Source organism: Chiloscyllium plagiosum, unplaced genomic scaffold, assembly GCF_037043375.1.
Source record: "Chiloscyllium plagiosum isolate Xiang-an unplaced genomic scaffold, Cpla_swu_hap1 HiC_scaffold_8, whole genome shotgun sequence".
Classification (NCBI taxonomy): Eukaryota; Metazoa; Chordata; class Chondrichthyes; order Orectolobiformes; family Hemiscylliidae; genus Chiloscyllium; species Chiloscyllium plagiosum.
In genome coordinates, this window is record NW_028270146.1 from 96943717 (window position 1) to 96969759 (window position 26043).

General features: G+C 39.7%; 1 protein-coding gene across 1 annotated transcript in view; it reads left to right on the top strand.

Moving 5' to 3' along the window:
* Positions 1-26043, top strand: part of rad51 (RAD51 recombinase) — a 108174-nt gene that overhangs the window by 56911 nt on the left and 25220 nt on the right. Inside the window, exon 4 of the mRNA XM_043698255.2 lies at positions 3127-3244. Coding sequence (XP_043554190.1) covers positions 3127-3244 — 118 coding nt within the window. The remainder of the gene's footprint in view (positions 1-3126; positions 3245-26043) is intronic.

Below are 26043 nucleotides of genomic sequence, written 5' to 3' on the forward strand. Positions count from 1 at the left end.
AACCACACGAGCTTTACCTTGTCTTTCGATCATTTAAGGGATATGAAGGTTCACTGATTAAGCTAACAACAAAACAGCCAGTTGGCTTTATTACATTTAACAGCAGAGCGGAGCAGAAGCAGCAAAGAATGCTGCGTTCACCTAGCCTGCAATTGCAGCTGCTGCGCTGCACGTTCAGATGCGCTGGTATCCTTCATCTGAAACAACCCTGGAAGGAAGAATGTCTTGTCAGTTTTGTTAAGTATTTAACTGCCTTTATCCAAGGGCTCAGATTTCTCTGTGGAGTGATGCGCAAGGGCAGACTGTATTTTTGGACTTTACTAAAGGAGATTTTGGAGAGCTGACTCATTTCTACTCGACTTGGAGGGTATGGAATGGTTACTAAGGATGTGGATTTAAGAACTTTATTAGTGAATTTTTTTCCACGTGGGAGGATTCTTCAAATTCTATTTGCTGTAAAAAGACTATTAATTTTTGTTATTACAATCACTGCATGTTGTGTATTAATAACTTAAATACTGGCTGTCAGAGTCTTTAGAAAGCTGGTAATGCCATTGGTTATCATGAAATGATAAATGGAGGGAATGAGAATGTGTACAGGGTATGAGCAGGTAGGCAAAGAGTTGAATTTTGAGTTTTGTTAAACAAGAGGTTCAGCTGAGCATGGCTCAGATCAGATAAGAACTTGTACTTAATAATGGGGTGCTGGAGGCAAGGGTAATGGGTTAACAAGGTGGAAAAGCATTCACTATGTAGAGCCATTTAACAATATTGGAAGCATCCAGTATGTAAAGTCAGTTAACAAGGTGAAAAGTATTATGTGAAGCTAGTTAACAAGGTTAAGAACATTCATTGTGTAGCAGCAGATGGCTTAATCTTTACTATTGGCATTCACTGTTTGTAACAGTCACCCAATTAATATGTATGTTGCTCTGTCTGGATGTGTAAGTGACTTATATAATCATTAAGAACCTGCTGTTCCAAAGAAAACGGCAAACTCATGTCTCTCTGCACATGGGCAATCATTTTCTCTCCCTCAAGGACCTGGAATAAAGATAAATACTGTCTCTGAGCGTTTTGCTTCAACTGAGGCGGGAACGGGACAACACACACACAGTTGCCAGAGGCTGAAATCAAACCCGGCTCCTTGGCACTGTGAGGCAGCAGTGCTAACCACTGAGCCACTGCCGCCCAAAAAGCATAGAGCAACATCCCTTCCTTTTAATAGACATAGTAGGAAATTTCTCCATTCATTTTAGGAGAAACACAGCTTAGGAAGAACACAAAGGGACAGCTTGGATGACTTACAAGATTGTTTTGACTGAAAGTGAGCCAGGCACTCCTTACGGTTCTTTTGACCCCATCATAACCACCAGTCTTCAAAGAATTAGATTAGATTAGATTAGATTACTTAGTGTGGAAACAGGCCCTTCGGCCCAACAAGTCCACACCGATCCGCCGAAGCACAACCCACCCAGACCCATTCCCCTACATTTACCCCTTCACCTAATACTATGTTGAACACGATCAGAGAACGGTTGAACAATACCAAGCGCTGAATCTTACAATATTTCGACAACTTGTTATTTTAGCTTTCCATTTATATGTTGCGGTTTCCTTGGGTTGGTAATGTCAATTAGATTAGATTACTTACAGTGTGGAAACAGGCCCTTTGGCCCAACATGTCCACACCGAAGCGCAACCCACCCAGACCCATTCCCCTACATTTACCCCTTCACCTAACACTACGGGCAATGTAGCACGGCCAATTCACCTAACCTGCACATTTTTGGACTGTGGGAGGAAACCGGAGCACCCGGAGGAAACCCACGCAGACACTGAGAATGTGCAAACTCCACACAGTCAGTCGCCTGAGGCGGGAATTGAACCCGGGTCTCTGGCATGGTTTTTTAAAAATAATCCTGAGAAACTAAGCAGATCCATAGTTTTTCTCCTTTGTTGGAATTAGATGACTATTCATGTAGAAATAACTGGAATATATAACTGGTTTTTAAACTTGGATGAACTGTATAACATAAAAGTAGGTAATTCAGCTCATTGTGCTAGTGCCATCCAAATTAGTACAGTTCCCATTTCCTGTAGCCCTGTAAATTTTGTTCCACGGAAGAAGTTTTTGGTATCCTTTTTGTTATTATTGATTCTGCTTCCATTGTCCTTTCGGGCAGAGCATTCCCAATCATAACACCAGCTACTTTTTTTTTCAAAAAAGTAGAATTTCCCCTATTACTCTTTTGCTGATTACTTTCAATTAGTGTCCTCTGATTAACACTCCTCCTGTTGGTAGAAATAGTTTCTTGCTTATGTACTCTATCAAAATTCCTCATCATTTTGAATACCTTCATTAAATCTCGCATTAGCCTTTACTGACATCACAGTTGCTCCATTTAATTTGTTTTTCATATTGTAACTGTTTCAGAAACCTTTCTGAATTTAAATAATAAAATACTAATAAAATACAAATGTAACATAAACTTTAAAGTAATTCTGAGAATCATTAATGATTCTGTATTAAATTGTTTTCTCTCTACAAAATAAGTTTTGTTCCTCTTACTTAAGAGTTTGCTGTTGAATTCAGTTTTTGTGATATTTGTCTTTGATCCAAAATGCATTGTGAACACAAAAATGAACAATTCTGATACTTGGAAATGTTTTTAAGATCATGAACATAGCAAACCTCTGGTTGGCAGCAGACCAAAGAACATGATGTGTCCCAAACTGACAGCTCTTGAAAATAAATAAATTCTTGTTTGAGATCAGTGATAAATTGTTCTGACGCTAGCATATTTCGTAAATGTACATTGACATAAATGAAGTGGGCTAAGTACATTGAAGGGCAGGAAATTATTTCCAGAATGAGTATTTTATTAGATGCCAATATTGAGCTCCTGAAAACTTGAAAATATAATTCTTGTTCCTGGATTTAATAATCTTAAATGTGCCATTGTCAAGTAACATTTAATGAGGTTGGCAGAGTTTGCGGGCCTTTGTATTTAGAAAGGAAATGCATAGTTTTTATTAACATTTTGTTGTAAGCTTTGAGGCTAAATTTCATTGTCTTTGCATATTGCATATCTGCTGCCCTGTTACAATTTTGTTTATTTTTAGGCTGAAGCGGCTAAACTTGTGCCAATGGGCTTTACTACAGCTACAGAGTTCCACCAGAGGCGCTCAGAAATCATTCAGGTCACAACAGGATCGAAAGAACTTGATAAACTTCTACAAGGTATAAATTATAATTTTATTCAGAAGCTTGTGACAGTAAAGGGAAAGACCTCATCTCTGTCCTGTGCACCTTTCTATGGAAAACTGGGACTAATGCATCACACCCCTGTTGGAGTGGATAATTGAAGTGGAGTCTGACAAGTTGTTTAAGAAGTGCTTCCTTAACGGTGCATGCGTATCATAACATAACAATATTTTACCCTTTAATGAAGTATCCCTACCTGACTATATCTTCTGCCATTTTGTTCAGATCAAACTGTTACAATTTCTCCTGGGAATTCCTCCTTTAACCTTGTTCTAGAGTTCTGCCTCTCATTTAAAGTTTTTGGTGTGTACTATGCAGCCAAGCATCACTCCAGACTTCTCACAAATTGTCTCTGTTTTCTTCCCCCCTCTCTCTGCATTGGCAACTTCTCACCGTTCTCCAATTTCAGCCTCCTTCCAGCTTCTAATGTTTCCTTCCCTGAGTTTACTATCTCCTTCCACCCCACTCCCATCTCTCCTTCCGTGTAAGCTTTCTTGCCTACGTCTGCAACCAACTCTTCAGCTTGTCTCATTATCCATATTGTTACTGTTAATGATAAGCTGTTCTTTAATCATTTCCTTATCTCTTTCAATCCACATTACTGTTTGTGTACTGTTACCACTTAGTGTCCAAAGATTCATTTCGGCCCCCTCCTATTTTTCATCTACAAACTGCCCCTAAGCAACACCATCTGAAGCCTTGGTATAATTTTCAAAGTATGTTGTCAACACCCAGTTCTATCTTACCAACACCTGTCTCAACTCCTTCACTATTGGTAAATTATCAGGCAGCTTATCAAAATCCTATTTGGATGAGCAGATATTTCCTCCATTTAAATATTATGTGAACTGATGCCATTACCTTCAATTACCACTCCAAAATCTGTTCTTCAGGAATCAATTCTAGCCTCTCCTGGGCAACAATCTACAAATGAGCCAGTCTGTTTGCAACTTTGGTGTTTCACTTGATCATGAGATGAGCTTCCAACTTCACGCTCATGTCATCTGAGATCCTCAGTTTCCACCTTTGTATAGTTGCTTGTTGATTTAAAACATGGAAGCAAACTTAACATCAATGTTTACTAAACTGTGCTAAAATATTTACTATCAAGCAAATCGTCAAAGGACTTCATACAGACAGTAATGATCATTGCTAGAAGTCAAAGACATGTTGATGTTCTAACTTTTAAAGAATTACTAACTTTTATAGAATTAGTCCAATGCATCGAAAGTTGTTTTGAAGGTTATAACAAATTTGTTAGGAAGGCACACAACTACATCAGAGATGACCAGTTTGGATTTCAAGGAGGAAGCGAGTAAAGCAGTTGGCATGATGAGATTAATGAGTGATATTTGATCAGGGGTTTGGACAGGAACTGTAGGTTGTTTTGCTGCGATGTGACAGTTGTGTTCCTCTGCAACCTCACCCTATACAAAATCGTGCAGTAGAAGATCGCTATACGTGTTCAGCAGAAGGTTCGTATTATTCAAACAGCGTCCACAATCCATCAATTGCGTTATAACCAATGTGTGTTGGCAAAACATGTGTTATATCAGAACGATCTATATGTGCTTGTTTTGTAGATTTTGAGAAAGCATTTCATCAGGTTGACTGAATTTAGCTGTTAACAGTGCTGAAATATATTGGAGTAGACTGGGGAGATGGATGACTTAGAATAAATCTGTACATGGGTCACAGCAAAAATGGGACAAAACTTTGTCTAATTGGAAAAGGAGGTTTGTGCCTTCAAAATTAGAAATGTTCATTGCCTGTGCAAAGGCAGTGATAACTTGAAGAGTCATACTCTGGTGTTATGGTGTATCATAATATCAGTTAGAATTACGGATGATAAGCACTTGTAGCAAGCACAGAAGGAAGACTACAAAAGCTAATACAGCGATGATACCATGGGGGAAAAGCGAATGACGGCAAAACCAACATATCTCAAAATCACCAAGAAATATGCAGCTATGAAATGAAAAAGAATTAGAAGGAATCATAAGATTTGCAGGTAGAAGGCACAACAAAGAAATAAGAACAAGGAGAACAATGGGAAAAAACATATTTGATTAGAAGTGATAGTTGTGAACTGGAAAGCTGAATGAACAACTGAAAAAGTGACTTGTCGTGAGCTTGATTTGTGAGACATGGGCTTTCTGAAAGGGGGAGACCAACTTGGTAAAGACCTTTTAAAATATTGGTTTCAAAGAATCTGCTGGACTTAAAAAGTAGCAAAAGCTCTTGGTGTGTGTGTGGGGGGTGGGGGGGGGGGAGGGGGGGTGGGGGGGGAGTGAATGTACAAAGAAATTTGTTGGAATAAATTAAGGAAAATGCAGAGAGACTGGTTCTGACACATTGCAAGAGACATTATGAAGAATAGCATTCAAAGAAATAGAAGAAGGAAGATAAAATTGAAGCTGGATGGCTTAGAAATTGAACAAAGGATTTGGCAAATGAAAGAAGTGACACTAGATAGAGATCCATAGAAAGATTACTGTAAGCCAAGGACTTGTCTTTGGCTCGAACATACATGAAGACAATTATCATCCTTCAACTTCACTCAGCTCAGTTCATCTGCCTTTGTGACTGTTCCAATGCACTGATCTTCCATGTTCTCACCTTCATAAACTTGAGGTCATCCAAAAAGTGGCCTGTGTCCTAACTCAAGCAAGTCCTATTCCTGTACCATATCTGGTTTGTTGACTTGCATTGGCAGATGTGAGATTATCCATTTTGGACCTTAAGAGGAAGCAAGGTGTCTTCCAAATGATGAAAAGGCCTGAAATGTCTAAAGAGATCTAGGTATAATATATACATGAATACAATAACATATAAAGGCACAGAAAATAAAACTATTCCGATGCTAATCTTTATCTCTAAAAGACTGGATATTTTCTAATCACCCTATTCAGGGATTTTATTACACGTCTCTGGAGCAGATGAGAGTTGAACTTGGGCTTCCTGGACCAGAAGTAGGGGAATGCCACTGTACTACAAGAACCCTCAAGTCATTCTTCAACCAAAAATGCCTTAGTTAGCTATACTGGTTACAATTACCAATCCTTGCTTCATGCCTCTGGAAGGATATATTGGCTTTGATGTCAATTCAGTGAAATAATTGCTGAACTCCGAGTTAAACGACAAGGAGAATTAACAACAAAACAGGATAATAACAAAGGATATTGAAATATTAAAAATTTTATGGAAGGTCACTGACCTGCAATATTAATTCTGTGTTTCTTGCCATAAATAGTGTTTGGTAGACAAACATGAGGCTGGAAGAACACAGCAAGCCAGGCAGTATCAGGCGGTTGAGAAGTCAACATGTTGAGTGTAACCCTTCAAGGGTTCTTCCTGCCTCCTGCTTTTCTACTTTGAATTCCAGCATCTGCAGTTTCTTTTTGTCTGTAACTTAGTTTGTACCACTGTGAAGTCTCTTCAAAGGATGCCCACATTGAAGAAGTTCTTTGCCAGTCCTGAAGAAGGATTACACTTGAAACATTGACTTCGCCACCTCCTGACTTGCTGTATTCTTCAACCTCCTGCTTGTCTACCTTGGATTCCAGCATCTGCTGGTTTATTTTGTCTCTAACCATAAATGGTGCTTGAACTGCTGAATATTTCAGGTATTTTTGCTTTTAGTTCAAATTTCCAGCATCAACCCTTTTTTTTAAACTTGTGTTGTATTCAAAATGTACAACATGAGTCACTTGATCAAATATTTCAGGATGCTATGGGAAATAGATAGAGGAAAACTATTTCTAAAACAAACCAAAAGAACTGTAGATGCTGGAAATCAGAAACAGTAACAGAAATTGCTAGAAAAACTCAACAGGTCTGGCAGCATCTGTGGAGAGAAATCAGAGTTAACAGTTCAGATGAAATGACCCTTCTTCAGAAACTAGTTCTGTTAGTTAGGGGCATCCTCTAATAATTAGAGGTAGGTCTTTTTGAACTGAAATCGCCACACTGTTGCACGCTAAAGGCCATAGAATTCTGCTGGGGATATTTGATGCTAAATCAGTTATTAGTTTTAAATCTGAGAATGGTATATTTTTGTTGATCAGAAGGTAATAAGAGTAAAGACAGCAGACAGAGTTCCTACAGCTAATGCTACAACTTAACCAGGAAGAATACACTGACAACTGAGCTGTACTGTTGTGCAAGGTGTCACTAATGTGGAAATAATTAAACCTCCAAGGTGACCCATAACCTTTATGCTTTGCCAGTCAAGACAAAAGCAATTCATACCAAATTTTGTCATTTCAATAAATACAAAAGATTTTATTGTTAAATATGGTCATTTATTTAACAAGGGATAGAAAAACTGTGTCTTAAACAATACAATTTTGAAATCCCAAGTGTTTACATTCATTCATGGATAAGACAGACAAAAGACAGAAGTTGGAAAATTATGAACAGTGAAGACAAAATTCTGAAGACCATAAGTCTAGCCCATTAGGTTAAGAGTTCTTTCTCTCAGTTCTTTTGAGTTTAATGATGGTGACAAGCTGTTGTCTGAGGCAAGACAGTCGTTCTTTGATTAGATGCTCCAAGATCTTTTCTTCTAATAGAATCATTTCTTTTAAGTTCCTTGGCTTATTTTATATTTTTGCTTGCATAGAGAAAAGGGACAGACTTTTTTTTTTCTTTGCTGACTGATTGTTTCTGACTGCACTGCTTTAATCAGAGGGCTGTCATCAGGCATTTTTTTTCTGAGATCAAAATTCATAGTGACACCCTATCTTGATAATGTAACAATCTCGGGGCTCCAAAAGCAACATAATCTTGTCCAGTTAGAAATATGCAGCACTGGTTTTCAAATCAGCATCCCGATCTCTGTATTTGCAACTTTGTAAAATTAAAACACTCAGTGACCTTTTAAAATTGCTCCACTGGTTCCAAATCAGGCTTTTAAGATATTCAATACAGAACTGTGTATAGCCCATATTAGACATTAAGCTTAAACAAAAGAATTAGCACTTTATTGAAAATTCAGTTGATTAAGTAGAGCAGAGTTAAACAACAAAGTAATCTAAATACTGTCTGTGATTTAAACCCAATCTTCTTTTATTCTAGCCCCCATACTCTCTCAGGCAACCAGACATATTTAATTGATAAATCTGAAGGAAAAAAATGATGTACTGGCCAGTTCACTTAAACGGTTTGCACAATTTGTAATATCACGTGATATGGGATTGTATCTTGCTCAGTTTCTGAAGACACCGGGCAATGCAAACAGCTTCCAGTAAGCTCTGAAGAGTATTTATAACTTAAATTTTATAACTGAGATTCTATTCTCCAAACTTTCAATGAGTTGCTAATGGCAGGATAGCCAGGGAGCAATAAAACCTCAATCCTGTAGCTTTGGCAACCGCAATCTTCTGATAAAAACACAGTTCAAAACATGTGATCCCTTACAGTAGTCTAGAGGTCTTGTGCTGCAGTGGTAGGGTCCCTGCCTCTGCGGATTGAAGTCAAACAGCACCACTTAAAGCCATGGGAGATGTTTCATAAAGTGACCAAATGGGTATCGCCTTATAATTCCTTCTAAAAGTCATGAACCACAGTGTGATAAAAGGAAGAGAGATTCTTCACTGGTGATATGACAGGAAGAAATTGGAGACTCTAATGTGGTTGCCTATAATTTCATATTAACATGTATTTTGGCTCACAGGACTAGATAATGATCAGGTTGTTGTCAATAGTGAGGTTTGATCCCTGTTCAAGTTGAGGTATATTCAGAACCTGAAAATGTGTTGCTGGAAAAGCGCAGCAGGTCAGGCAGCATCCAAGGAGCAGGAGAATCAACGTTTCAGGCATGAGCCCTTCTTCTCCTACTCTTTGGATGCTGCCTGATGTTTTAAAAAATTCTCAAGGTCAGGTTCGTAGGAGAGTAGTCTGACACAGAACAAACGACCAAGAGGCGAGTCTGCTAGAATATGGGCATTTTATTCCCCGCAGCGTCGCCACAACCAGGTCTCATACAACGGGTCTGGCTTATACTCACTCTACATGTTACCGGAACTGGGAGCCGTCAGTTCTCGTAGAGCGGTTGCCAACAACCCACGCTCGGCGGTTAAACGTAACCCCGGAGCAGACTCACCGAACTGGAGACTTTTCCAGCTGATATACTCTTTTCCAGATATAAACATTCATGTGAACAGCAGAGCAAGGCTAAAAAACACATTCCATTCTGGTTACATACAGATAAGAAGATTCACACGGGGAGGTGTGTAATAAGATTCACACGGGACTAAGCAACACCTCCATTCCGGTTAGATTCACACATGTATTGGGACATAATTTTTAACCGTTTCACCACATTCCACTGCTTGGCCCAATACATGTGTTACATTATGATTCACACATGTATTGGGACATAATTTTACACCACACCTGACCTGCTGCGCTTTTCCAGCAACACATTTTCACTCTGATCTTCAGCATCTGCAGTCCTCACTTTCTCCCATATTCAGAACCTGCCTACTTGCCTGCTCCTGGTCTAAATTGTTGCACTGTGGGTCAGACATGACTTCAGGTAAAGAACTCGAAGAGATAAATAAGAACAGTTTCTGTTGGATGTTTAACTCTGGGGATTTGTTATGTGAGGAAATTTTAATAAAATCAAGTTTTAAATTTAGCATTTAACTTGACTGTGATAGTAATTTATAATTTCTTCCAGTTTCAGTCAGTGACAAACGAGTGCTCCCTTTAAAAGATGCAAAAATAAATAAATAAGCAGGGGCCAAAAGACAGGAAGAAACGGTGGGGTTGAGATAAAGTCATTGAATCGATCATTCAAAAACAATGTGATAATACTCTTTTTGACTGGCTTCCGTGAAGGATATTGATGCACATCAGACTGGAATGTTCCTTTTGTTCCCTGTTGAGAAATGCAAGGTATCAATCTGTAGAAGCCTTATGCCAGGTGATCCTAGGCAGCCAATTTTCCCAGCTTTTTCCATCCAATTTTAAACTAGTTTGAAGTTCAGAGTATGACATGGTGTTAGTAAATATGACGCTGTTAATAACCTCAATGCATGCACCATCTCCAGAACTCATTGTTTCAAGTATGTGCATGTATGTATGTTTAAAGGATATCTTCGTTGCTTTCACGTTTTTGGTTTTGTGTGGATAAACTTTTATCTTTACTTTTGATTTAAACTTACCCTGTTTTATGTTTATTCTTTTAAAGTCACAACACTCAAAGTTGAAAGCATTCTCTCTGAAAAATTGTATAGGCAGCCCCCAGATTGTGAACAAGTTCTGGTTGCAAGTTGATTTGCGTGCCGGTCAGAACATAATGCAGGATAATATGAAGTAGCTGTTCTTATGTGCAGGAATTGTTTGTATGTGGATCTTTAAAATTACACCCTCCTGGGATCATGCTTGTAAGTACTTGTGCTCGTAAGTTGGTCATTCATAAATTGGGGTCTCCCTGCATTTTGTTGCATTCATCTGAGAGGTAAGGAATAGTTATCCCACCACCTCTCCCTATTAGACTTGGAAGGTTGAAGATGTGGTTAAATCTGTAGTATGATGGCATTAATTGTATTAGTCTGTAATGTCACAGAAGGAAGTGATATACACTTATGAGTGGGAGAATAATATGGAAAGAAGCTAGTGCCAGAGAGCTTTTTCATAACTGTAAATATGTATTTATAGGTTACTGTTGATAGGTTTCAGTAGTTAAAAGGACTGTTACCTAATAGCAAAATGTTTGACTGTTACTTCTACATCCAAAGGCTATAGATTGAAATATCATTCTAGAAACTTGAAACCCAAGATGTGAACAGGCACCAAGGGAGTGCTGAACTGTTGAAGATACTGTATTTCAAATGACATGTTAACTTAAGAGAGCCAATGGGGCCTCAGTTTATGGTCAAAAATCCCATGGCATTACTTGAAAAGACCTGACCAATGTTCGTACCTCAATTAAGGTCAATTTGGAAACAGATTATCTGGTCAACATCATATTGTTTTTGGGAATTTGGTCTGTGTAAATTGGCTGCAGTATCCCTTTCTTTGCTCCTCTTTCATTGTAAATTGCTTCAGGATATCCTCAGGTTATGGAAAACGCATAGCAATTACAAAATTGTTTTTGCCCCTTTATTAGTTTGTTGGGCCCTCCACAAACTGCTTCTTACAAAATTTTGATGGGGATGTGCAATAGCTACACTATTGTATATCACTTGTGCTGTTGGCCATGATGGACTACACATGTCACTAAAACCTTTAGTATGTGAAGCTTTTCTTGTTTAATTCCCATATTCAGAGTGATTTATGTTGTGCCTGATAAGACTTGTACATGTCCACATTCAGAAAACTTAAAAATTAAAACATTCCTATTGGTTTGTACATCTGGGTCTCATTGCACACATGCAATACTAATTACTAACTTACAGAAGGCAGTTCCTTAGAATCAAATAAAATCTAACAGCTTGTTGTAATTGATAGCAATATGTAATAGTGTAGTAGTTCAAAGCAAACTGAATTGGGGTACCAGTTGTGAAGTTTTGAATGAAGATGCAAGTATTATTGTAATTTTTTATTTATTTGTTTGCAGGTTATGGGCTGGCAGGGCTACCATTTATTGCCCAACCTCATGGCCATTGAGCTGGTGGTGAACTGTTGCCTTGAGCTGTTGAAGTCCATCAGGTCCATACACTGACCACGTTATTAGGAAGGATTTTAACTCGATGATCGAAGGAAGCATAGTATAGTTTTCTATTAGTTTGGCGTGTAGGTAATGTTCATTTGCAGCTGCTGCTCTTATCTTTCGAGGTGTTAAGAAGATTGTGTGTTTGGAAGGTATGAAAGGAGCCTTAACAAGTTTCTACAGCGCAGCTTTTAGACTGTGTGCTGGGGGTGGGGTGGGGGTGGGCAGTGAGTGAATGTTTAAGGGAGTATATCGGTCAGTTAAGAGGTTGCTTGATCCTGGATGGTGTCAAATTTTGAATGTTGTTGGAGCTGCACTCATGCAGGCAAGTGAGCGTATTCCATCACACTCCTGACTTTTGTATTGTAGATGGTGGACAGGCTTGGGCGAGTCAGGAATGAGTGACTTGCTGCAGATTTCCCAGCCTCTGATTTGCTCTTGTAGCCACAGTGTTAATATGGCCATTCCAGTTCAGTTTCTTGTCAGTGACAACTCCTAGGATATTAATAGTTGGGAATTCAGTAATGGTAATGTCATTGAATGACAAGTAGAAATGGTTGGATTTTCTCTCTTTGGAGATGGTCATTGATTGACACTTGTGTGGTGGAATATATATAAAGATATATAGATATATTTCTAGATTATATTAGATTAGATTACTTAGTGTGGAAACAGGCCCTTCGGCCCAACAAGTCCACACCGACCCGCTGAAGCGTAACCCACCCTGACCCATTCTCCTACATTTACCCCTTCACCTACGGGCAATTTAGCATGGCCAATTCAACTAACCTGCATATTTTTGGATTGTGGGAGGAAACCGGAGCACCCGGAGGAAACCCACGCAGACACGGGGAGAATGTGCAAACTCCACACAGAGTCCCTGAGGTGGGAAATGAACCCAGGTCTCTGGCGATGTGAGGCAGCAGTGCTAACCACAGTGCCACTGTGCCGCCCACAAATATGGGAAAAGAACTGTTTGATAAACAAAGGATTGCTGAAGGATTACTGCATGTTTTTGAAAGCAAGTATCCTGACACTCATTGGGACGAACTATTTACACAGTTGCAAATTCAATCAATAGTGGAGGAATGTGCAGACATGCTGAAGCCATAAATGTATGCAGATTCAATTGGCATCAATTATCTGATTGGTCTGTGGTCTAGTGACCATTTATTGATGGCAGAGGCCTCTACCTGCCAAAATCTGATTAGTTCTCAGATAGCTGAACGGCATGGGACTGTAACAAGATTGCAAGAAGCCATCAGATTTCCACTCGTTTAGGAACCCTCTGTTCTCTGCAGTAAACACTACTTCAAGCCTAAAGAAAAGAAATGTATTCTTCCTTCGGTAGTTGCTGTAAGCTGCAACTTTTAATTAATAAATCAGGGACTTTTAATAAATGTAAACCAGCCATCCTGTGCCGCCTGCAAACCTGTGAAAGGATCTGGAGAATGAAGACCGAGAAAGCAGCATTCTGATCAGCACAAGAATCATCTTAGCAGATTCTGTGAACAGGAACCACTCAGCTACATTCCTAATCTTCCCCTCAGCCCATTTTTATTTCCCTGTGTGTGTCAGGAACAATTTGAGGAGTTAGAATTTTAAATAGATGCCAACTGTTCATTATTGTTTATGTGTAGCTAGAATGTCTTATTGTCGTAAATATTAATTCTCGACAATTGCAGAAAGCTAGTCTGTGCTGTCTGTCAACCTGGACCTAAAAGACCAGTAAATTGGGCAATTCTTCATTCTCTTTAAAATCTTTAACTTTTGTTATATTCTGGGAATAGTGGAACTTGATTTCCAGAACGCTACTCCAGTGAGGCATAGCACGTCAGATAATGTTTTTGTTTAATTTGCAACATAGGCTGCAAGAAATCCTGTTTCCAACAACAAATCTTCAATAATGTTGTCACATCCATATACTCGCAGAAAGAAAGCATGACAGAAAGCATAACAAAACCAGTGTGGCTTCTAAAAGGCACCCAGTTTTCATACATAAGTGTGGGTTTTAACATCAAAGTGGGAGAAATTTTAAAATTTGTGATTAGACGCTCACAATATGCAAGTAGTTTTTTTCAGGCATCTGAGGGACTTTTTGTTTTTTGCTGGATTGCACTCTTGGCAGGAGGACAGTTTATTCTAAATTCCATGCTTAGTTTGTCTTCAGAAATAGACATCTAATTTTCAGCATCTTGCAACTTAAGAATGAATGAAGACTTTTTAAAAAAAAATCACTGCGGTTTAAGCCAAACCTAATTACAAAGGCAGATTTATTGTGCACTATTGAAACCAATATTTCTTTTCAGGACACCACACTGGTACTAATTTGAGAAGAAGCTCCCTTTTTTTTTGTTTTAGACATATTTGATCTTAAATAAATACATGGTTACTCAGGGCATTAAAGTCATGATGTGCAGGAGCCGGTATTGGACTGTGGTGGGTAAAGCTAAAAATCACAACATCAGGTTATAGTCCAACAGGTTTATTTGGAAGCACAAGCTTTTGAAGCGCTGCTTCTTCATCAGGTGGTTGAAACCTGGTGATGTGTGATTTTTTTTTTCACTCGGGGCTTCAAAGTTATATTCAGGCACAACTCAATGTACTAAATGTTACAATTCACAAAGCAACAAGTTTGATCACGACATGTGCTGAGTTAGCTGATCTTATTCAGGACAGCGTTGGAAGCCTACATTAACCTTCAGTCTTAATTGGCTGGATGAAGTTGAATCTGATTTTTTTTATTATTAACTTCTTTTGAAAACTATACCTGTATGAACCTCTGGTCAGACAAGCTGCAGAGCCTTAAGTGGCACATAATTCATAGTTTAACCTTTTAGTATTGATTTTTTTATGCGAACTGCTACAACTAAGTTCTTCCTTTTCTACTCCAAGTATAATTGATCTTCCAAATATTAGTGTTAGGTCGGCAACCAAACTTTAGTATAATTAGTATGATTGACTAACAAGTGGGAGATACTTGCAAATGTGAATAGGCATAAGCACTTTAGGGTGGATGGGCAAAATGACCAGAGCTCTACAATGTCAGAGGCCATTTAAGTAAGGGAATTAAAATGGGAATATGGTAAAGTTAGGAAACATCATCGAGGAATAGATCCTGTTATCTGCAGCCAATATTTGGTTTTCTGTGTGGTGCCAAGGCTTGGAAGACTTAGTCCAACATTTGTAGCCCACAGAGGAATGGTTTAGAAACCAACATCGGGCGAACACAATGTTCTGAAGAAGTCATGTTAAACTCATGAAGAAGTCATGTGGGCGGCACGGTGGCACAGTGGGTAGCACTGCTGCCTCACAGCGCCTGAGACCCGGGTTCAATTCCCGCCTCAGGCGACTGACTGTGTGGAGTTTGCACATTCTCCCCGTGTCTGCGTGGGTTTCCTCCGGGTGCTCCGGTTTCCCCTCTCAGTCCAAAGATGTGCAGATCAGGTGAATTGGCCATGCTAAATTGCCTGTAGTGTTAGGTAAGGGGTAAATGTAGGGGCATGGGTGGGTTGCACTTCAGCGGGTCGGTGTGGACTTGTTGGGCCGAAGGGCCTGTTTCCACGCTGTAACGTAATCTATCTAATCTAAATCTAAAACTCAGAGTTTTCATTCTGTTTCTCTTTCCACAGATGCCACTAGATCTGCTGAATTTCTCCAGCATTTTGGATGCTGGACTTGTGAAATAAAAACAAAGTATTTTGGATTGTGAGCTGTGAGGTGGACATGAGGGATTGTATCTTCTTGACTTTAAAACTTTTCGTGAAGTAGGACCTTTTTCGTGCTGCAGCATGCCTCTTCGCATGAATTTTGCAGGGGGAGGCCAGTTATTTGGCTGCCTGTCTGTTGATTGCCCAGTCTTTGTGTCAGCAGTACAACTGCTGCTGAGGGCAAAGCATGCCCGAGAAGGACTTTATTTTTATTGGTGGAGCAACTTTGCTGCATCAATTCCAATAAATCAGTCACTGGGACACCCTAATTCACTTTAATTGGTTTTCTGCTGCAGACCCATGAGCAGCTAGTATTAGCCCAAGCTCACCACAGAAATGGTGGGACTACATTTGACAAACCAGCTTAATGCTTTTTGTTCAAAACTTTGTGCCCCTCATCACCTTGAATAGGTTGAGAAGTCTTTCTCTTCAAGAGATTGCAAAGAACTATGGATAGGCCTGGTAAGTGGGCAACAGGATGACAGATGGGTTATAATGTGAGAACTTTATGATTATTCTTTTTGGTGCTAAGAGTAGAGTGCAAAATATTTTTTACAAGGTGTGAAACTTCTGACTTATTGTTTGAAGTTTGGTTACTTGTGCAAGGAACATGCAGTGGGACTGCAGTAAACAGGAAGCGAATGGCATGTTGGTTTTAATTGCAATGGGGTTGGAGTACAAATGTAAGAAAATCTTGCTACAACTCCAGGACCCAATCCTTGGCAACATTACAAAAAAGGTTCACGAGATCAATTCCTGTGGTGACAAGATTTTCCTGTAATGAAATGGAGTCTCTATAATCTCCAATGTTTAGAAGAATGAGATGGGATCTCATTAAAACATACTAGATTCTAGAAGAATGTAACAGCATAGATATTGAGAGTTTTTTTTCCTGACTGGGGAAACTGATGTGGGGCACAATTTTAAGATAAAAGGTTGATTATTTAGGACTGTGATGAGGAAGTAACCTTCACCCAGAATCTCTGGAATTGCCTTCATGAAAGTTGTCAGTGCCCCAGTGTTGAGGGTATTCAAGGCTCAGAGAAATTTTTGGTCTCTTAAGGAACAAAAGATAGCGAGTTTTGGTGGGAAAGTGGTAGAAGATCAGCCATCTGTATATTGAATGTCAGAGCAGGATCGTCCTGTTTTATGTTCTTGTGCAAGAGCTTACTGTCTTATGCTCATATGAAAAATCATTAGTCAAAATGCTGCAAAGTCGTTGGTGCTATGAAGCAATGCCACTATAAAAGATCAGTATTTTTAATAAGACTGGGGAAAGTACATTTATATCATTCAATACACGTTATTGAGAATCAGTACTTTATTACTGGTAACTTTGCAAAGGGGCTTTTATACTGTTTTACTTTTAAATGTTGTACAATACCTTTTGAACCTTTTAATTGATGAGTGCAAAAAACAGTTGTTCCTCTGACACCAGCTTCCTAACTCATGACTGCTGCCACGCGGAAAGACACAACAGTAGATGCATGGGAATCTAACTAACTACAAGTTCCCCTCCAAGGCGCACATCATCCTGAGTTGGATCTATGACATTGCTCCTTCACTGGAAAATCCTGGAACCTTCTGTGACAGTACTGTGGGCATCGTGACACCCCAATAACTGCAGGGGTTCACCAAGGCATCTCACTGCCATTGCTGTAAGGCAATCATGGATTAGCAATAACTGTTAATCTTGCCAGTGACATCCGCATCCCATGAATCAATAAAAACAATTGTTTCTGGACTAATGTGTTGAAGAGCCAACGAGAGAACATGACACCTTAAACTGGGTATTATGCAAGAGTTAATAATGTAATTGAGAGCCCCCTTGGGGATAAGTGACCATAATGTGACAGAATTTTTCGTCAAGATAGAAAGTGAGGTAGTTGATTCTGAGATGAGTGCCTTTAATCTTAATAAGGAAACTACAATGGTATGAGGAGCGAGTTGGCTATAGTGGATTGGGACATGTTACTGAAAGGAATAATGGTGGATAGGCAATAGCAAACATTCAAAAGTGAATGGGTGAAGAGGACAGTGATTAAGCCGTGGCTAATGAGAGAAGTTAGAGATGATGGTATTTCATGTAGAAAAGAAATGTATAAATTGACAAAAATGCAATAGACGAGAGGATTGGGAGCAGTTTAGAAGACAGCAAAGAAAGACCAATGTATTAATGAAGAAAGGGAAAATAGAGTATGAGACTAGTTTGCAGGGGGAATCTCATTCCTGCATTTCTCCTGTCTCGTCCTGTTCTAATTTTACAGGTTGCTTTGAGATCCTCCCTCATTCTTTTTGTCAGTGTAGCTAAGAGAATTTTGAGGAGTTTTGTAGCACAGGTTGAGGTTTTGGATGTAGGTTTGCTCGCTGAGCTGCAAGGTTCATTTTCAGACTTTTCGTCACCATACTAGGTAACCTCATCAGTGAGCCTCTGGATGAAGCACCGCTGATGTCTCCTGCTTTCCATTTATATGTTGCGGTTTCCTTGGGTTGGTAATGTCATTTAGATTAGATTAGATTACTTACAGTGTGGAAACAGGCCCTTCGGCCAAACAAGTCCACACCGAAGCGCAACCCACCCAGACCCATTCACCTACATTTACCCCTTCACCTAACACTACGGGCAATTTAGCATGGCCAATTCACCTAACCTGCACAGTTTTTGGACTGTAGGAGGAAACCGGAGCACCCGGAGGAAACCCACGCAGACACTGGGGGAATGTGCAAACTCCACACAGACAGTCGTCTGAGGCAGGAATTGAACCTGGGTCTCTGGCGCCGTGAGGCAGCAGTGCTAACCACTGAGCCACCGTGCCACCCAATGGTAATGGTATTTCCTATGGTGATGTCATTTCCTGTTTCTTCCCCTGAAAAAAAGAACAGGAAATGACATCACCATGTGAAATGCTATAACCAACCCAAACATATAAATGGAAAGTAGGAAACACCAGCACTGCTTCGTCTGGAGGCTCACTGAAGATGTTACCCATTATGGTGACGAAACATCTGAAAATGAACCTTCCAGCTCAGCGAGCAAACCGACATCCAGGTAGTTAAGGGAGTCAATCACAATGTTATGGAATCATATGTAGTCCATATCAGCTAACAATGACAGTTCATTCCCTCAAGCACATTAGAATACCAGATAATCAACAGTGATTTCATGGTCATCATTTGCTTCAACTTCAGATCTTTATTGAATTTAAATTTCACCATCTGCTGAAGCAGAATTCAAACCCAGGTCTGTAGAACATCACCTTTCTAATCTTATCAAAAGCCTTCTGCAAGTCCAAACAAACCACATTCACTGGCTCAGCGTTATATTCTCAAAGGTATTTCAGTGGGTTTTTCCAACATGATTTCCCTTTTGTAAATACATACTGATGCTGTCCAATCCCGTCACTGCTTTCTAAGTGCTCTGCTATTAAATATTTTATACTGGACCCTAGCATTTCCCCACAATCAGTGCCAGGCTAACTGGTCAAAAAATCAATTTTCTCACTCTCTTTTCTCAACTAATGGGGTTACATTAGTTGCTCTGCAATCCATGGGAACATTTCCAGAGTCTATAGAATCTTGAAAGATAATCACCAATGCATCGACTATTTCTCTGGCCACTTCTTTAAAGTCATCTCTGATATAGATTCTCGGGCCATAGGGATTTATTGGCTTTTTTTGCCATTAATTCCCCTAAAGTCATTTACTTTCTTATACTAATCTTCTTCAGTTCTGCCCTCTCACTAGACCCTGTGTTCCAACAGTTCTGAGATATGATTTGTATCCTCATTTGTGAAGGTGGAACCTAAGTATTAATTTAGTTAGTCTGCCATCTCTTTGATTCCCTTTAAGTTCTCCTGTTCCTGACTATAATGGACCTACATTTGTCTTTACTAATCTTTTTCTTTTCACATACAAACTGTAAATGCTTCTATAGGTATGTTACACACAAGCTTACTCTCGTACTCTGTTTCCCCCTTGTTAACCTATCCCTTTGTCCTCCTTTACTGAATTCTAAACTGCTGCCAATCCTCAGGTCTGCTTCTTCTATGACCAATTTGTATACCCCTTCCTTGGATCTAATACTATCCCTAATTTCCATTGTTAGCCATGATCAGACCATCTTCCCAGATGTTATTTTGTGCCGGACAGGAATGAGCAATTGTTGGAGTTCATACAGGTGCTTTTTAAATATTTGCCATTTAAAGATTCAACTAAGAGTTTCTAATTTTGCCTAAGATTAGTTCAGTGTGATCTTACAGTTATTTCAATCATTTTAGACAGAGGTCACAGTTTAATGAAATAGTCTTATACAAGGCTATATAAGACTAAGATGAGGAGAAATTTCTTCAGAGTAGAAAGCCTGTGGAACCACAGAAGGCAGTTGAGGCCAAAAGATTGAATGTTTTCAAGAAGGAGTTGGTTGTAGTTCTTAAGGCTAAGGGGATCAAATGGCATGTGGAGAAAGTGGGGACAGAGTACTGAATTATATGATTAGCCATGATCATGTTGAATGGGAGAACAAGGCTGAATGGTCTACTCCTGCGCCTATTTTCTACGTTTCTTGGGTATTGAAGCCGCATCCATCTCACCAGCATAGTTTCACTAATTCATTGCTCATCTTATTGCTTATTTGAACACTTAATTGCTTTTGCCATGAACATCTCCAAAATCTTTCTTACAGTCCGGTGTTGTGTACATCTATAATGCGTTATAATTTAGCTTCAAAGTTTCTTCTCTTTTCATTAGTGCAGTAAACAATGGCTCATGGATTTGCTCACTGTATATTTTTTCTCTTTATTTGCATGTTCTTTTCTCTCACACTTGCTCAAATCTCTACCAGTTTTACTCACCATCATTAGCGTTCCTCTGACCTTTTAGTCTATTCATCAGGCACCAAATATGCTGTCAAAAAAGCTGTTTCTCTTTTAATGAAAGTTTAGAAACCAAGAATATGTGGATTCTGTAATCCAAGATGGAAGATGGGAAAACCTGTGGGTGTAATGGCTACTCTACGTTTTTGAGGTACTTTCCGTGTTGGAGCTGATTTCCTTGAATTCTAGGAGTAGTTACTGTTTGAGAACCAGTTGATTTGTTTTGGATCTTTGGAAACAAAAAGAGGTTGGGTTGGAGCAGCAGTTAGAGGCTGTGAGGAATTTACAGGAGCTAGAGGGTATAATGAATGGCAGTTGCAACGAGGGAGATAAACTGAAGATACAGTCAGGTAGATTGGTTGCCTCCAGGAATGGTAGGAGAGGAAGACAAGTAGGCAGGAGTCTCCTGTGGCTATCCCCATCTAAAACAAGTATACTGTTCTGGAAAATGCAGGGGAGCGATGCACTCTGAAGAATGTAGCACTGACAGTCGGGTTTCTAGTACCGAGACTAGCTGTAATGTAACAAAGGGTACATCAGGTCTCAAGTGATTGATTGTGTTAAGGATCTGTCTAGTCAGAAATTAAGACAAATGTTTCTGCGGCTTACAGGAGACATCAGAATGGTGTATTGCCTCCTGGTGCCAGGATCAAGGATACTTTGGACACAGTGCAGAATGGAGAAAGTGAGGACTGCAGATGCTGGAGATCCGAGCTGAAAAATGTGTTGCTGGAAAAGTGCAGCAGGTCAGGCAGCATCAAAGGAGCAGGAGAATCGACGTTTCGGGCATAAGCCCTTCTTCATGATCATACTGAAGCCCTTCTTCAGGAAGGGCTTATGCCCGAAACGTCAATTTTCCTGCTCCTTTGATGCTGCCTGACCTGCTGCGCTTTTTCAGCAACACATTTTTCAGACAGTGCAGAATATTCTCCAAGGGGAGAGGGATCAGCAGGAGGTCATTGTACAGATTGGAACTAATGACATAGGAAGAGAAAAGGATGAGATTCTGAGGAGAGAATACAGGAAATTAGACAGGAATTTAAAAAGTAGGTCCTCAAAGGTAGTAATATCTGGATTACTCCCTGTGTCACAAGCTAGTGAGGGTATGAATAGGAGGGTAGAGGAGATGAATGCTCGGCTGAAGAGCTGGTGTAGAGAGAAGGATTTGTATTTTTGGATCATTGGAATCTCTTCTGGGGTAGAGGTGACCTGTATAAGAAGAATGATTGCACCTGAATTGGAAGGGGACTAATATGCTGGTGGGGAGATTTGTTAAAGCTTTTTAAGAAGATTTAAACTAGTAATGGGAGTGGGATCCAGTCAGATAATGAGAAAAGACGTAAGTTTGAGATTGGTGCAGATGGGAAAAGGAGCAAATCAAACAGTTGGGGCAGGTAGGAGCAAAGCAACGAACAAGGTAGGACTGATAAATTAAACGGCATTTATTTCAATGTAAGGGGCCTAACAAACAAGGCAGGTGAACTCAGGGCATGGTTAGGAACATGGGGCTGGGATATCACAACGATTACTGAGACGTGGCTTAGGGATGGACAGGACTAGAAGCTTAATATTCCAGAATATAGGTGCAATGGGAAGAAGGGGGTAAGAGAGGAGAGGGAGTGGCATTTTTGATTAGGGATAACATTAAGGCTGTAGTTAGGGAGGGTGTTCCTGGGAATTCGTCCAGGGAAGTTATTTGGGCAGAACTGAGAAATATGAAAGGGATGATCACCTTATTAGGATTGTACTATCGACCCCTAATAGTCAGTCTAAATAGGAAACTGAGAAACAAGTTTGTCAGGAGATGTCAGTTATCTGTAAGAATAATAGATGGTTCTGATCGGGCATTTTAACTTATTCTGGGACTGCCATAGTGTTAAGGGTTGAGATGGAGAGGAATTTGTTAAGTGTGTACAAGAAAATCTTCTGATTCAGTTTGTGGTGAAGGTGCAAAACTTTGACCTATTCTTGGGAAATAAGGCTGAACAGGTGATGGAGGGGTCAGTTTGGGAGCACTTTGGGGCCAGTGACCATGATTCTATTAGTTTTAAATAGTGATAGAAAAGGATAGACAGGATCTAAAAGTTGAAGTTCTACATTGGAGGAAGGCCACTTTTGGTGGTATTAGCAAGAACTTTCAAAAACTGATCGGGAGCAGGTGTTTGCAGTAAAGGGACTGCTGGAAAATGGGAAGCCTTCAAAAATGAGATGAGAGTCTAGAGACAGTATGATTCTGTTAGGTTCAAGGGCAAGCATGGTAGATGTAGGAAATGCTGGATGACTAGACAAAGTGGAGGTTTTGGTCAAGAATAAGAAGGAAGCATATGTTTGGTGTAGACAGCAGGGATTAACTAAATCCGTAGAAGAGTATAAAGGCAGTAGGAGTATACTTAAGAGAGAAAGCAGGAGGGCAAAAACGGGATTTGAGATAGCTTTGACAAATAGGGTTAAGGAGAATCCAAAGGGATTTTACAAATACATTAAGGACAAAAGAGTAACTGGAGATAAATAGGGCCCCTTCAAGATCAGCAAGGCTGCCTATGTGTGGAACCACAGAAGATCAGGGAGATATCAAATGAGTATTTTGCATCGATGTTTACTGTGGAGAAGGATATGAAAGATAGAGAACATGCGGAAATACATAGTGACATCTTGAAAATGTCCATATTACAGAGGAGGAGATGCTGGATGTCTTAGAAAGCATAAGGTGGATAAATCCCAGGACCTGGTCAGGTGTACCATAAAACTCTGTGGGAAGCTAGGGAAGTTTATATAAATGATTTGGATATGAACATAGGAGGTATAGCTAGTAAGTTTGCAGATGACACCAACATTGGAGGTGTAGTGGACAGCGAAGAAGGTTGCCTCAGATTACAACGGGATCTTGGTCAGATGGACAATGGGCTGAGTAGTGGCAGATGGAGTTTAATTTAGATAAATGCAAGGTGCTGCATTTTAAGAAAGCAAATCTTAGCAGGACTTATGCACTTAATGATGAGGTCCCAGGGAGTGTTGCTGAACAAAGAGACCGAGGAGTACAAATTTTTACTTCCTTGAAAGTGGAGTCACAGGTAGATAGGATAGGAAGAAGGCGTTTGGTATACTTGACTTAATTGGTCAGTGCATTGAGTATAGGAGTTGGTAGGTCATGCTGTATAGGACGTTGGTTAGCCCACTTTTGGAATACTGCATTCAATTCTGCCTTCCCTGCTATAGGAAGAATGTTGTGAAACTTGAAAGAGTTCAGAAAAGATCTTCATGGATATTGAGGGTTTGAGCTATGGAGAGAGGCTGAATAGGCTAGGGCTGTTTTCCCTGGAATGTCGGAGGTTGAGGGGTGACCTTATAGATATTTATAAAATAATGAGGGGCATGGACAGGATGAATAGACAAGATCTTTTCCTGGGGTGGGGAGCCCAAAACTAGATGGCATAGGGTTAAGGTAAAACATATCAGCATGCATGTCATATTCCCACATTGCTACCATCACAGACCAGTAATATTTTTTAATTAAAAAGGGAAACATTTAAAAGGGACCTAAGGGTCAACTTTTTTCAAGCAGAAGATGGTGCGTGTATGGAATGAGCTGCCAGAGGAAGTGGTGGAGGCTGGTACAATTAACAGCATTTAAAAGGCATCTGGATGGGTATATGAATAGGAAAGGTTTAGAGGGCCAAATGCTGGCAAGTGGGAATAGGTTAATTTAGGTTATCTGATCAGCATAGCCAAGTTGAACTGAAGGGTCTCTTTCTACACTGGACAGATCTATGACTGTCCAAAACTTCCATTTTCTTTACTTTCACAAAGCTTGGCATTATATAATTGCCCTTGATTTTATATGTTTTTTTTTTCTTTCGTCCTGAGTGTTGCACGAAAGGCATGACCATTGTTTTCCTTTTTTAATTAAAAATTATTACTGGTCTGTGATGGTAGCAGTGTGGGAATATGACATGTATGCTGATATGTTTCTACGTGCCTTGTATTCTTAACCCATGACCTCAGATTACTTCAGCAGTCCTTCTGAGTTTTGAGGAAGGGTCACTAACCTGAAACATTAAGCCTGATTTCTCCCACAGATGCTGCCAAACCTGCTGAGGTTTTAAAGCAATTTATGTTTTTGTTTCTTTACTACTGTTGCACTACTCATAATACTCTAAGCAGGTGAAGAAGGCATTTGATATGCTTGCTTTTCTTGGTCAGAGCATTGAGTATAGGAGTTGGGAGGTCATGTTGCAGCTGTAAAGGACATTCATTAGGCCACCCTTTGCAGTACTGTGTGCAGTTCTGGTCTCCCTCCTAAAGGAAGGATAATGTGAACCTTGAAAGGGTTCAGAAAAGATTTACAAGGATGTTGCCAGGGTTGGAGTGCTTTGAGCTTAAGGGAGAGGCTGAATAGGCTAAGGCTGAAGTGTTGGAGGCTGGGAGGTGACCTTAGAGGTTGACAAAATCATGGTGGGCATAAATAAGGTAAATCGACACAGCCCCATATCCTGGTGTGGGTGAGTCCAGAATTAGAGGGCATAGATTTAGGGTGAGGGGGGAAAAGATTTAAAAGAGACATGAGGGGCAACTTTTTCACATAGAGGATGGTACGTATATGGAATGAGCTCCCAGAGGAAGTGATGGAGGCTGGTACAATTACTGCATTTAAAAGGCATCTGGATGGGTATATGAATAGAAAAGTTTTAGAGGCATCTGGGCTCAGTGCTGGCAAATGGGACCACATTAGGTTAGGATATCTGGTTGGCATGGACGAGTTGGACCGAAGGGTCTGTTTCCATGCTATACGTCTCTGACTCTTTTTAAGCAGATGGAGTCTGTAATCCAATTGGTTTATTGGGTTTATGGCCAAAATTTAAGAGGACCTGATTTTTTTTTTTAAACTTTAGTTACATTTATTGAAATCATTGACCAATATGGTATTAATTATGCAAATTCCTAACAAAGTTTGGTGCAACTACATGGCTTTGAGGCCATTTAAAAAAACAATGACATTGTTGTCTCCTGGAGTCCTAAAGGACATTACTGAACCAGATTGGAGTTTTGTAAACAGTTGATCATACTGTCATTACTGAGTTTCAATTTGAGACCATTATATCAATCGATTGAATAAATAAATAAATGTTTAAATTCCAGCAGATATTATGTAATAGAGTCTTCTGTATTGCACGCATGATTTACTTGACCATCTTTGATGAATGACTATAATTTAATTTCCTTAAAAAAGTTTGTTCAATTTCGTTAGAAGAAAGAGCAATAGTAAGGTACGTAATAGCAGTGGGTATGTTCCATGAGATTTTTTTGTCGAAATAATGAAATACCTCTTTATCCCCTCCTCTAGAAAGCAGGTGGGGGTTGTGAAACAAACTGACCAGGGTTCTCTTTAGACTTTATATAATCATATACAAGTGTTTTTCGCCTAAACAGTAAAAGCAGTAGCCGGACCCTTGCACCGTAAGCCTTGCAATCCACAGAAATTAAATTCTCCTTTCTACACCTAATTATTCTGTCAATTACGCTTTACACACCTAT